Here is a 14,940-nt window from a genome sequence, read left to right as displayed (position 1 = left end):
CTAGAAATCCCCAGCACTCCCTCACACAATTTCCCATGTACTGAAAAGGGCTTTCTACTGGCCATTTAGTTTCTGGAATAAATCATTGTTTTCTACAGGCCTCTTGTTTATTATACCAAAGGCAGACCCATATATGATAGGTCTTTTTGTTGAAAACATATTGTTTGTTTAAGCCATTTTCAAGTTACTAAGACAGTATTTTTAAATGTTTTATAGTATGGCAGCTCCACACCTATCCACACAGATAAGTAAGACTCACTTCATATCTATTGCTACTATGGCAGCTCCTTATCAGAGTTTTCTTTGAATATTTATTTATACCTAATGATCTAGGCTGGACATTCCAAAAAAGTGGAATCCTAAAAAAATCGCCTAATAAAAGAAAACATAATTCTAAGCAACTTTTCAATATAAATGTATTAACATTTATAAGTGATTTCAAAGTTATTTGTAAAAACAATTGCTATTGAAAGCTGTATTTGTGGAGCTTTTTTAAACAATGTTGCAAAGTCTTCATTTCCCAGCAAAGACAGATCTGTTAATCAGCTGCCTTGTCTTACATTGTTTACAGTTTAAAAATGCAGACATCTCAGAAACAGCTAAAAATGACAGTTTACATCAATTCATTTGAAGTTTAGATCCCCTTTAAAGGAAAACTATATCCCCCGAACAATATAGGTCTCTATAAAAATATATTGAATAAACAGCAAACAGCTCATATGTAAAACCCTGCTTCATGTAAATAAACCGTTTTCATAATAATATACTTTTTTTTAGTAGTATGTGCCAGTGGGTAATCATAAATAGAAAATTGCCATTTTAAAAAATGTAAACCATACATGTTAGGTCACATGAGCCAATTAACAGACAGAGTTGTGTCTTTTGCTTCCTCACTTCTTCCTGTTACAGTTAGAGTTGAAGTATTTCTGGTCAGGTGATCTCTGAGGCAGCACACAGACCATTACGAAATGGTGGCTCAAGGCAAGAGATGTAAAAGGGCAATATTTACTTAAATATATATTCCAGTTTGGTAAGATTCTTTAATATGCCATTTAATTTGATATAAACCATCTGGTGCTTAAGTATTCATTTTGGGGGTGTAGTTTTCCTTTAAGCTTTTAGCTGGGCAACTAGAAAGAGCTGCATATATCTGTATAGCCTTAGGTCAGAGTTTCTGTAATTATGTTTCATTGTATTTCTTAAACCTCTCTTTATAAGCAGTTGATCTGGCTTTGTTTCCTCCCTATACACAAGGGTTAATTACAGTAGACGGCTACACACCTCCAGGGACTGACTAATAGGCATAAGCTTCTTCCTTGGTTTTGTTGCTGTGACATTGGCTTTTTTGGGGGAACTTTATTCTGTTTTCTGTGAGTTTAGTAGGCAAACTTCCCTTACTAAAATTAGAGCTGTAATTGCACATCCACAATGTGATAATCACTTGATGACTCTAAATCTCCCTAAATCCCTTTCTGTAAATACTTTAACTAATACGTTCTTATTCCCTGGTGAGTACCGTTGTCTTGACTTACATTTCCCAAGCTAGGCAAAATGTAACTTATGCTATTGTGTCTCTGATATTTTACATCATGCTTCTCAAATCATATGCTGCTTTAGTTTTGAGTCCTAAAATATTAATAAAAAATATTCTCCCACGTTTCAATAGGGTGAGATAGTAACTGTAGTAACAGTGGGATAATAGTCTCTGGGAAGAGGCTGTGGGATAGCAGGTATAGAAGGGAGAGATGGTGCCTATAGTAACTGTGGGGATAATAACCTTTAGGAAGGGACTGTGGCTGTGGTATTAGCTGGTATAGTAGGGAGAGATGGTGCCTAATAACAGTGGGATAATAGTCTCTGGGAAGGGAGTGTGGCTGTGGGATATCAGGTATAGTAGGGAGAGATGGTGCCTATAGTATCAGTAGGGATAATAGTCTCTGGGAAGGGACAGTGACTGTGGGATAGCAGGTATAGTAGGAAGAGATGGTGCCTATAGTAACAGTGGGATAATAGTCTCTGGGAAGGGAGTGTGACTGTGGGATATCAGGTATAGTAGGGAGAGATGGTGCCTATAGTAACAGTGGGATAATAGTCTCTGGGAAGGGAGTGTGACTGTGGGATATCAGGTATAGTAGGGAGAGATGGTGCCTATAGTAACAGTGGGATAATAGTCTCTGGGGAGGGACTGTGACTGTGGGATATCAGGTATAGTAGGGAGAGATGGTGCCTATAGTAGCAGTGGGATAATAGTCTCTGGGAAGGGACTGTGGTTGTGGGATAGCAGGTATAGTAGGGAGAGATGATGTCTATAGTAACAGTGGGATAATAGTCTCTGGGAAGGGAATGTGGTTGTGGGATAGTAGGTATAATAGGGAGAGACGGTGCCTATAGTAGCAGTGGGATAATAACCTCTAGGAAGGGACTGTGGCTATGGGATAGCAGGTATAGTAGGGAGAGATGGTGCCTATAGTAACAGTGGGATAATAGTCTCTGAGAAGTGACTTTGGTTGTGGTATTAGCCGGTATAGTAGGGAGAGATGGTGCCTAATAACAGTGGGATAATAGTCTCTGGGAAGGGACAGTGACTGTGGGATAGCAGGTATAGTAGGGAGAGATGGTGTCTATAGTAACAGTGTGATAATAGTCTCTGGGAAGGGAATGTGGTTGTGGGAGAAATGAGCAGAGGAGGAAGGAACAAAGGAAAGTTAATGAAGGAAGAAATAAGGAAACATATAGGAAACTATTTTTGCTGAAATATCTTATAAAGTTATGAATGTTTTATAATTGTGGGTAGTAATGGCCAAGTACCAAAGGAAATATTGAGAGTCCAAAGATGCAGTTTTATTGTAAATGTTTCCAGATTACATTGGGAAGCTGCCAGCATTCTTTCATAGTGGTAACTTTAAAAGACAGGCACAGTTATTCTCTGGTAATATGGTGGGGCACTAGGTGCCCATTCTGGTCACAGTAAGAAGTAAGAAGGTATGTTATGACACAGTGCAGTTCAGGTAGAATTGTGTCTATATTTATGCCTTGAAGAGCAATCTCTGGTCTGTGCAAAACTAGTTGAGGGGGTCATCAAATAAAATATTTATTAAGCAGGGAATGTGACAGAAGTAGAACTTCTATGTCTTCTACAACATGCCCCTTATTTATACTGTGGAGGTGGCCATCTTCAAATCTTCATCCATACTCCAGGGATTGATCAGTGGGAAGCTGGATAATGGAAGAATCTTGCTGATATGTTGCTTGTTTAACATCATTAATATTATTAATCCATGCACTGGCACATTAGTGGCAGTTCTGCAATAGCCAGTCTGTTTCACTGCAAGCCTAATGGGCAAAGTCTCTGACTATAGCAGTAGAGCTGAGCAGTCTCCCTGGGAATATTAAACGGGTCATAGAACTGTGCTGGGGGGGGAGTGAGAGCATGCTGTCGATCAATAGAGAGGGAATAGTCTTTGGGGGGAGAAAACCTGACCTCTGTAGGAAAAATAGGGATCTGGGGATCCAGGAGTAGACTTGTGAGGATTGGCAGACACAGTCTAATTGATACAACATTTCCATGTCTTTGCTAGTATAAAGGCTATTCCCGTTCAAGAGAATGAGGCAGAACTAGAACTTGGCTGAGCTTTTATACTTTGGAGAGCTTTTTCTCCTCTTCGTGAACCTCCCGCAGGGAGTGAGGGAAGGGGGCAGTTAACCCTGAGAATGGGTTTTCTATTCCTGAAGAAAACATCTGTAGAATGATTGTTCCCTTGACACGGCTCAGAGTTTTTTAATTAAGGCAAAAAAAGAAGTAAAAAGAATGATTTGGGTCACATCCAAGCCTATATAAGTATGGCTGTGGAGAAATGATTTATGTGTAGAAGCAACGTTTTTAGTTCTCATTTATACCAACTGTATGAGATGTGCTGTGTGTTCCAACTCTACATGATAGGTTGTATCTGGCTGTGGCTGAGGCTATTGTCTTGTGTACACAAAAATAAACAGATACATGGCTAGAAGGAAGGCTTGCACAGCCATGCACAGCTCAGCAGCATTCAAGGGAAAGTAAGAATCTTACATCACTCTCATACTAACTGGTAAATGTTTGTCAGAGCTTACTTAGGTTTTGTAAATTGTAATACAGGTATGGGACCTGTTATCCAGAATGCTTGGGACCTGGGGTTTTCCAGATAAGGGATCTTTCCCTAATATCTATCTCCATACTTTATGGCTATTCAAAAATAATTTAAACATTAAATAAACCCAAAAGGACCATTTTGACTCCAATAAGGATTATTTATATCTTCCTTTGGATTAAGTACAAGATACTGTTTTATTATTGCAGAGCAAATGGAGAGAAAAAGTGGATTATTTGGGTGAAATGAAGGCGACCTTCCCATAATGTGCCACTTTCTGGTTAATGAGTTTCCGCGTAATGGATCCCATGCCTGTATGTGGATTGTGGTTCAATTAAATGCACAACCTGGGATTATGTAGCTATCTTGATGCCCTGAAGCCTGGGGCAAACAAGAAAATGTACCAGAAGTGGAACAAATAGCACCCTACAGCTCTCTGGATCACAGGTTATGAACCTGCCAAGGAATTGGCACTGAAACCTTGTTACTCGCCCGCCTTCCAGTACCTCATGAAGGACTAGAGCTAACCCTGAAACTAGAATAACACACCCAATTTCTGAGGCTGATATAATATCACATCACAGACAACAATATGACATCACAACTGATATCTCAGGGGTAGGGTTGCCACCTTTTCTGGAAAAAAATAGCGGCCTTCCTCTATATTTATCTTTTTTCCCTATTAATAACATTGGGATCAACCATCATTTTTACCGGTCAAGCCGGTAAAATACTGGCCAGGTGGCAACCCTACTCAGCGGCTACCCTGGTGGCCTTCCACTAATCTCCTCTCTTATACAGGTAGTTACATTTAGGAGACATGTTTTTCAACATAATCAATGGATTCTCTGTGCAGGCAGTTGCATTTGGAAGACATTTCTCTGAGCACAAGCAGATGGAGTCTCTGTGCAAGCAGTTGTATTTGGGAGACATTTCTCTGAACACAAGCAGATGGAGTCTCTGTGCAAGCAGTTGTATTTGGGAGACATTTCTCTGAGCACAAACAGATGGATTCTCTGCGCAGGCAGTTGCATTTGGGAGACATTTCTCTGAACACAAGCAGATGGAGTCTCTGTGCAGACAGTTGCATTTAAATAGCTTTACAAATGCCTAGAGAGCCTGGCTTGGAACTGAACTGCACATTAGTCTGCTTAGCATCTCCTCTGTGTGCCTTGCACTGCTGCCATCATTTCTTGCCATGAACTGCCTTTCCTTCCCCAGAGCCTATCACCTATCCTTGCCTGGGGCTGCATTGTGTGGATGCCTGTTCAAAGCCTTTACTGAGTAAAGGCTGTGTACTTCTCAGTATATGGCAGATTATCTCCCCACTATGACAGAGAAATAAATAAACATTGGCTAAATATTGTAAATTAGAATCTACAGTAAATAGAAGGAAAACACAGCAACATAAAATATTTAATTGCCAAACTTTAATTGCTTACCCTTGCAAACTTTCAAGCCCCTGTATCTGACTAATGAAACGATTCTTTAAGGAAGAGCACGAGCTCAAGCTAGTGTGTGTGTTACTGTTAGACTATTTCACAGGCACTCATCTCTCATAGCTATAAAGCAGGAGAGGGTGGAGGTTGGTTGACTAGAGGCTATATGTAAATGAATGTGCCCTCCCTTATGTGGTATTCTTACTCTATCTGCAATGAGTGCATTCCGGTTAAACATCCATTGACTGATATTCCTAACCGAGACAATACATCGTCATTCTGCCACCTAGTGATCTATCTGTGTGCTGCAATGGACAATAAAGAAGAGTGTGGACATAAAGCCTTTTTGTTGTATGTAAATTTTTTATAATTAGCAGAACAATACATCAATAGAACAAACAGGTCAAGACAATAATAAATATAAATAAAAGCAAAGTGCACTTTCATTCAAGATTAAGAGCTGAATTAGGGTAGCATTGCAAAGGTTTAGAAGACTTTCTGGTGTAATAATGGCTAAGCATAAAATAACCCCAGTATTAAAATCTTCACCAGTACAGGTATGAGATCCATTATCCAGAAACCGTTTATCTAGAAAGCTCTGAATTATAGAAAGTCAGTCTCCCATAGACTCATTTTCTCTGTAATAAAACCGTACCTTGTACTTGATCCAAACTAAGATATAATTAATCCTTATTGGAAGTAAAACCAACCTATTGGGTTTAATTCATGTTTACAGGATTTTCTAGTAGATTTAAGGTATATAGATCCAAATTATGGAAAGATCCATTATCTGGAAACCCCAGGTCCCATACCTGTATTTCATTTCACAAAAAAATATTATTCTTATTTTTCTGTACATATATACATACATATACTTTTATAGGTTTTGGAATGCCAGCCATTGTTTTTCTAATCATAAGTCCATCCCCAATATTTTTAACACATTTTAGTTTTTAGTTTGTCATGGAAAACAAGCCTGGGGCTGGGCATCTTTACCCAGTTGAGTAACCCTGAGGGGCCATGTTTTTATCCCTGTAGTACCCTTGGAAATCACTGACCTGAATTGTCCTTCATGTAATTCATGCATGGCTAATTCTTTTCTCTTGTTTAAAAAAAAAAAAATCTGTTCCACCTCTTTCATACGTCCTTGTCTGACCTACAAGGAAACAAGATTTGATCCTGTCTGGATTTTCTGTGTGCATCAGCACTTTCCAGAAGCAAATATTACTTTTTTTTTCAGTTTTTTTGGATAGTTATGTAGTGCTATATTTTAGGATTAGAAATGTAAAAATAACTTGGAAAGTCCCTTTCCTTGTGAACGTTGCAGAATCAGCTTATTCCTCTGAAAATTGATATAGAACCAGGTTTACTTGCAATTTTGCTCTATAGGGAGACATTTTAGGTTATTAAAGAGGTTCATTGAAACCCAACCTAAACAGCCAGGAGTCCTTTTTTGGGGTACCGACCGAAAGCTTAAGAATCTCTGGCCAACAATATAAGATCAGCGTACAGAGCAGCATGTTTGTATTGTGTCCTCAATTATGTCCCAGTCTTCCTTAGTGTGGGCTCCATATTGGGGTTCTCTCTTAGCTACTGCTTCCCATATTGTGGGGCTGGATGGTATGATAGGCTTGAAGGTAAATTAATGTATTGAAATTATAGGAGAATGACTTTTAATGTCATGTTTTATGTTTTTTATTTTATCTGTCTCCTAAGGGAGAGAATTGCCCCAATTCTAGTCTGTGCTGCTGCACAAAAGTTATTACTTGTGGGGGCAGGCAACTCATTGTGGAACACACAAAAAATGTTTACAGGTACTTAATAAGGCGTCACAACGTTCTCCTTTTCTCTCAATGCTGTTGTTGTTTTCTCAGTAAATGTGTGTATATGTATGAGTAAGTTACAGCCCAGCTGAAATGGTATGGCAATTTATCCATTTGGATTTTGCCACAAACTTGCATATAGGGGTTGAGCACATTCAGTCAGCTGCTCTGTACTATCAGCTGCTCTGTACTGATTCCCTGTCGGCCGCTGTGGGGAGTTACAAACTGTTGTCTTTTTGCCCCCCTTCAGTTCGTTTTGAGAAACATTTTTTTTTCCTGATAATATAATAAGCTTATCTGGTCTTCTTCAAGTTTTATAAACCTGCAATGTAAATGTAACTTGTTCTTCTTGATTAAGAGGCAGACCAGTAGTCAGTCTTTATCCTTTGATACTTGTATCCCTTTATGGCACTGCAGATATTACTGACCATGTTTGCTGGACAGCAGCATCTAGTGACTAAAAACAGTAAAAACACTTGTAAAAATTAGGGTGAAATTATGCACATTTCCAGAGTGGAGAGATTGCTGTATTTAGTTTGGAAACATCAGTTAACATGATGCCACTCATACTGATCAACAGCAGGAAGGGCTTCCATTTAATCTGACTTGAGCCTCCTTAAATCTCTAGATTGATCTGTTTCTTTGTAAATGAAGAGATGCTGCCAGCCTGCTTGCTCACTGCTGCTTTCTAAAGGTGGCCATACACGGTCCGATAAAAGCTGCCGACAGACCAAGTCGGCAGCTTATTGACCTGTGTACGGAGCCCTCCGACGGGCTTCCCCGATCGATATCTGGCCAGACTAAAAATCCCTTCAGATCACGGGCGCATCTGTTCATTGATGCTGTCCCGCGATCCGACCGCCCGTTACCCATCGTTAGGATCCGATATTGCCCACCTCTTGCCAGATATTGCCCACCACTTGCCAGATATTGCCCACCACTTGCTAGTTTCACAGGTATTGGAGATACTCTCACATTACTAGTGTGTGTTGCTGATATATGTGGGGGCAAGCCACAAACTCAAACACAGTATAGAAGAGGAACCTGACAATATTGTAGGAAAATAACTATTTCTAAATATCATTTCCATTTAGGTTTCTTTTGTAAAATATGATGACAGTATATAATCTGAACAAATGAGTGGCTGTGGGTGCTTTTCTATTGATTACCTTTTTGGCATTTAGGTATCCAGCAGTGCAGCCTATTGATTTAGCAATGCATAAAAAAGCTTTGTTTTCCTACTTTGTCCGCTATTTATTGTGCTAAATGGAAGATGGTTAACCTACTGTATAAATATTGTATCTTTTTCTATTCAGTTCACTTGTAAAACTATTTTAGGGGGACATATATCTGCAATTAAATGAATGACTGAGAATTCCTTGCTAGTTATGCAACACTATCTATGAGGATTTGCATAATCAAGATGCATAAGCACGGCTTTCAAACTGCCCTCCTGGAATTTTAATTTAATTTGAATTATGGTAATTTACAAAATAATCTGGATTAGGATGGGGTCATCCTAATCCAGATTAGTTTGTAAATGACCATAATTTAATATAATCTGGCTCCTGAACATACAGTGTATTGACACAGTGATCCATTACATGAGAAAAATTAGACAGTACTGCCTTTCTTATTTACTAGCATTTACTTGACCGTACCAGTTATTTCCATTGCATGATATACAGGTATTTGCTGTGCCCCTTGCTGTGAAGGGATTAAAGCCATTTCCCTTTCACCTTTTCTTTTTGCTATAGGCTGGTTATGCCTGCTTGTTTTGATAGGCTGAGTGCAGTAAGCACTATCAATTGTATTTATTGTATTGGGGAATCTGCTATTCTTTGCACTTGTTCAGTGTAATGAAACAATGTAGGAGAAGTCAGTCTCCAGTCATGTTTCCAGGTCTTGCCAAATAACTGCCTTTAGGGTTGCCATCTGGCTGGTATTTAACTGGCCTGGCTGTTAAAAATGTTACTAATCTTATTAATATGGAAGAAGGATACATTTATAGGAAGGCTTGTAATTTTTATCTAGAAAAGTTGGCAACCATAGCTGGCTTCTGCTACATTGGTTCAATACTCAGAATCAGCAGCGCAGAGAATTGCAAGGGACAGATAGACATTGCTTTTAGTAGCAATGATCTTACTATGCAGCGGCATGTAATCTGTTAACTAGTCCCTTGTGTATCTCTGTGTGTGTGTGTGTATAGTGAATAAAGTACCCCCTCTTGTAAAATATAAGGATTTCCTAATATCTTCATATTTTGCAATAGGGGGTCATTTATTTATTATAATACTCAAGTTTCAGTAAGTCATGTGACAGAAATGATATCACTAAGCATTGTTTATACAGACATAATACAGGATATTCATGGATATATAAAGCGATGAGGGATCAGCACACTCGTTTTGCTTGTGAACAAAGTGTTTTTATTGGTAACACAGCATTATATCCGTATATTACCAGTAAAAACACTTCATTCACTAACAAAAAGAGTGCGCTGATCCTTCATTGCTTTATATCACAAGTATTGATCTTGCACCTCTGCTTCATGCATGAAAGACTGAGTGCAGACACTCTGAGCATTTATATATATATATATATATATATATATATATATATATATATATATATATATATATATATATATATATATATATATATATATATATATATATATATATATATATATATATAATGAAAGGCTGACATGTAGGCAGGAGTCAGCAAAGGAAGGATTAATGAGAGAGCAGCATTTCCATGTTGTGTGATGAAATGTGCACATATCACAGGGCTGCTCATTAACCTTGTTTAGAAAGGAAGGAAATACATTTGCTGTGGGGAGCACATTCTGAGGGGATATTCTGAGACAATTTGCACTTGTTTTTCATTATTTATGTTTATTGAGTTAATTAGCTTTTTATTCAGCAGCTCCAGTTTGCAATTTCTGCAGCTGGTTGCTAGGGTCCAGATTACACTTGCAACTGTGCATCAATTTGAATAAAAGACTGGAATATGAACAGGAGAGGGCCTAGATAGAAATATGAGTACTACAAAGTAACAATAATAATGAGGTCTGTGACCCCTGTTTGAAAGCTGGAAAGAATCAGAAGAAGGAGGCAAATAATTAAAAAAAACTATAAAAGTAAATAAATAATGAAGTTCAATTGAAAAACTGCTTAGAATTAGCCATTCTATAACATACTAAAAGTTAAAGGTGAACCACCCCTTTAAAAAGGGCCCTGCCCAAAAGAGCTTACAATCTAAAAGAGAACTTGAACTTTATGTCCATCCTGCGTTGTTTGAAACAACCTCCATTTATAGCAAGTTATTTTTCTTTATAGGACAGGCCTTTGCGCACAAGTCTCTGGAATTCATTAGAACTTAACTCTCATTCAATAAGACTAAATGAATGCCATGGAAAATATATCATACTCATTCCATGTAAAAATGAATTGTACTGGTGTTTTTTTGCTTTGGGTTTTGCTTTGATGCTCACTGTAATTCATATGGCTCTTTCATTTCAGGTGTTGATCCAGCACTACAGAAAGAAAATCGAAACCAAACAACTGGATCACCTGCTGCTCCTACGCAATCTTCTTCTAAGTACCATCGAGGCCGATCCGGAGGAGCTAGAGATGAGCGTTACAGATCAGGTAAGAATGGAAATTGTAGTTATCAGCCATAGCCACATCCTTGCATAGCTAACAGCTTTTATTATATAACTAACCACATCTTAATAACCTTCAGATATTATGTTGTCTCTGACAACCCCCCATAGTGCTATGAATTGCCCACTTTATTAGAGAGCTGCCAATCACAGTGAGCCTTTCTGGAATATTTCAAGGGAACCCTTCAGCCTCCCCTTTTCCTCAGTCCACAGCTACTGGTGCTCATACAGTTCTTTTTGTTCTAAAGCTTTATTGGATGACTGTATAACTCCAAATGGCAGTGGCCCTAAAGTGATCAACATTTGGTAAAGAAACTACATTTAGTTTAGATTAAAGGATACAGTTCCCATTTTTATAAGCAGGATTTTTTCAGCATAGATTCACTTCCTACCCAGTGACATTACACTCTGTTGAATCTGTTTCTTCAGTGACTTTGGGTATAACTTGTCCAGACTTACCAGGACATCTGTTAATTAATTTCAAGCACTGTATAAAATTCAGTGTAAGATAAGGTAAGTTTAAGGTGAACTTTACTTGGCCATTTAATCCATCATATCTACACCATCTGTGTTATCTTCTGATTGGCTGTGGTTTCCCCTATGTAAGTACAAAAAGTGACTGCAGCTAAAGCTCTATAGTTACAGTTACAACACTACATAACAGTATCCCTTTAAATGACTTCTTTTAAAACTGGCTACCCTGTGTAATGCAATAAAATGAGTGCATTAGGCATTTTTATTAAAAACGCGGTTTTGCTGCTAGGAATGTAATAGTGTTACCCAGCTGCTGCTCAGCTGCCGCCCAGACAGTGCTGTCAGCATTTTCTAAGGATAATTGTTGGAATGGCAGAGATCAGAACCGAAGTCGCTTTCTGAAATTCTCATCTCCGTTCAGTTAATAATTTAGCATGGAATCCATTCGTTCTCTGCAGAGGCTCTCAGATTCCGCAAACAATGGCTCATTTGGCAGCCGGTTTATTGCGTTCCTCCTTATTGTCTGGGTACGTTTTTAATTTCCACAGAAATTATTTAGAAGGATACAAACAGTAACAGGCAATTTGCTGATATAATACAGCAGCAGAATGGAATATTTCGCAGTTAAAGGGGAAGCACATTTCATTTATTCTGCCATCTAGTTCTTAGGTGTCCCTATATGGTTCCCTTTGTGTAGGGTCAGAGTGTCAGTACCAGTGTCATGTGGCACATGCCAGGGAAGTACTGCTTCTCTGAGTAATCTGTTTAAAGAAACACTGCATTTCTTTCCTTCTATTGTGTACACATGGGCTTCTGTATCAGACTTCCACTTTTCAGCATAAACCTCCAAGGCTAAGGCTTGAGCATGCTCAGTTTGCTCCGCTCTCCCTTTCCCCCTCCCTTTTCCCACCTCCCTCCTCCCCTCTCTACTGTAAACTGAGCCCAGAGCTATGAGTGAGCAAGGAGAGACTCAGGCAGGAAGTGATGTCACACCAAGCTAATATGGCAGCTGCTATCCTAAACAAACAGAGAGCTTCTAGAGCTGTTTACTCAAGTATGGTAAAGCATTCTGCAGAATAAATATAGCATTCTATCTTGCACTATTGTCGCTAATCTATTGGCAATAAACTGCTTCAGTAGCTTTCCTTCTCCTTATTATTCTGACCCATCTTTCATACACATTTATAAATATTGGACTCAATATATTGTGTGCGGATATCCTGACTGACTGAGCTGAGATTTCAGGGTCTGTTTCATGGAACACTGCTCCATGCTGAGAATGCACTAGTGCCAGGACCCATTTTCTGTCCTCCAAAATGTCTACTGAGGCACCAATGAGAATAGACAGAGCAACCCCTGTCATTTTGCTATCTTTTACCTGGTGCTATTTATTTTCTAAACTTTGTAAGCTTTGCTTCAGAAAGATTCAAATGATCTAGAAGTTCGGCCTAGTATTTCATTCCTTGCTTAATTGAGCTACAGTATATTTATATTATTAAGGACAAATAAAACCTCAGGAAAAGTTTTGCTTGTGTGTTGGTAGGCTATATAGAACAGCTGTAGTTGACAAATCCTATGGAAACCCTATGAAGAGCAAAGTTGTTATTTTTCATCAGTTCCCATATATTTGCTAAACATTATCTTACAGAAGGGAAACTGAGTCAACGTCCCTTTAAGCAAAGTATTTTCTCTACTTGGAGAAAGGTTTTATCCATGGACCAGCATGTGTCCTGGCATGTTTTATGGAATGTAAGGACATATTTCTAAGGTCAAACCCCCTAAAAAAGTGTTTGACAAGTTCTAAGGGGCAGGATCTAGAGATAAGTGAGGGTATTTAAGGAATGTGGAGGTAAAGGGTGTAGTTATTAGGCATGTAAGGATGAAATCTGAAATGGAGAGCTTCAGGGAAGAACTTGTTTTTATAACCACAATCAGCACCACAAATAACAGTTACTGCTTGTACAGCAGAAAGCTAACAATCAGTTCCTATTTATTTGTCATTTTCTAGGTTACAACACAATAAGTCCTCTGCAGACTTTATTTAGGGACTTGCTCGATCAATAGTGTATCCGGTACCGTTGCTAAACTGTAACAACCAATATGAAAGAACTGACAAAAATTGGACCGTTTACAAAGGTGTTTGTTCCAGTTTGATAAAACACTTTCCAGACTCTCGGTTTAGGGTTAAAAAACGGATACAATTCAAATGGAAATTTATTACTTATCCGTGTTTGAATTTTAGCAACTCTTGCCCCTTTGAATTTGCTGCTCTATGCTGTGTTTACCGATGAAGAAAGTAGTAGCAATAGTGTTCTCTTTTTGGAAGCAATTAAGTTGCATTAAGTTACCCTTTCCAGTAGTTATGATGGGCAGCTGGAGGCTAGTTCACCAGATTTGACCCTCCAGAATGTTTAATTTCTCAGGAATGCATAAAGATTCCATAAATAATTTTTAGTGACATGATGATTTTAAGAGTTTATGGGTGTTATGCAATAAAAGGCACTGCGTTTACCCAGGAGCAGTAACACATAGCAACCAATCAGCAGGTAGCATTTACTGGTCACCTGTTTAAAAGCAAACATCTGCTATGGGTTACTGTTCCTGGGCAAACTTAATGCCTTTTATTAAATATGGGGGTATGTCTTCTAGCGTAGGTGACAAAACGTAAGGAAATTCAACCAGTGTCAATGGGAATGGCAGTTACACAATTGAAATGTTATTTTGTTACCCATGATAAAGTAGATGAAGTGACAACATTTACTGTGTGCCAGTACCCAAGCATTAATGCCACATGGGGCTTCATGGACAGATTTTGGGGCCAAGGCATTTTGATCCTCTATGTGCCTGCACTCGACTCAATGCAGTGCATTTATCTTCAGAGTCAGCTCATTGTTTGCCTTAGACCAGGGGTCCCCAACCTTTTTTACCATTGAGCCTCATTCAAATGTAAAAAGAGTTGGGGAGCAACACAAGCATGAAAAAAGTTCCTGGGGATGCCAAATAAGGGCTGTGATTGGCTATTTGGTAGCCCCTATGTGGACTGGCAGCCTACAGGAGGCTCTACTTGGCACTATACTTAGTTTTTATGCAATTAAAACATGCTTCCAAGTCTGGAATTCAAAAATAAGCACCTGGTTTGAGGACACCGAGAGCAACATGTTGCTCACGAGCTACTGGTTGGGGATCACTGCCTTAAACTATGCATCCCACATCCATCCAGGATTTGCAGAACTGAACATTGTTTATGGGATCTTAATTAAAACCTCTTTTACGTCTGAAAAATCTACCTATAAACTAATGTAGCAAATTTAATAAGTAAAGACAGTTGGCCGCCCCCTGCCTTTTACAGAGTTGCTAATGTTTAACACGAGATGGTGGAAACTAAAACTTTTATTCTTAGAAAAAGGGTA

The 14,940-nt window shown here is 38.7% G+C and overlaps 1 protein-coding gene across 2 annotated transcripts in view; it reads left to right on the top strand.

Annotated features, from left to right (window-relative positions):
• The window catches only part of LOC108708617 (disco-interacting protein 2 homolog B), a 126,380-nt gene that overhangs the window by 59,539 nt on the left and 51,901 nt on the right, over positions 1–14,940 (top strand). For both annotated transcript variants that reach the window (XM_041582566.1, XM_018247507.2), the window contains exon 3: positions 10,914–11,042. In XM_041582566.1, coding sequence (XP_041438500.1) covers positions 10,914–11,042 — 129 coding nt within the window. The remainder of the gene's footprint in view (positions 1–10,913; positions 11,043–14,940) is intronic.

This window comes from Xenopus laevis, chromosome 2L (assembly GCF_017654675.1).
Source record: "Xenopus laevis strain J_2021 chromosome 2L, Xenopus_laevis_v10.1, whole genome shotgun sequence".
NCBI lineage: Eukaryota > Metazoa > Chordata > Amphibia > Anura > Pipidae > Xenopus > Xenopus laevis.
Note: the sequence above shows the minus strand (reverse complement) of the source record. Positions and strands in the feature narration are given on the sequence as shown.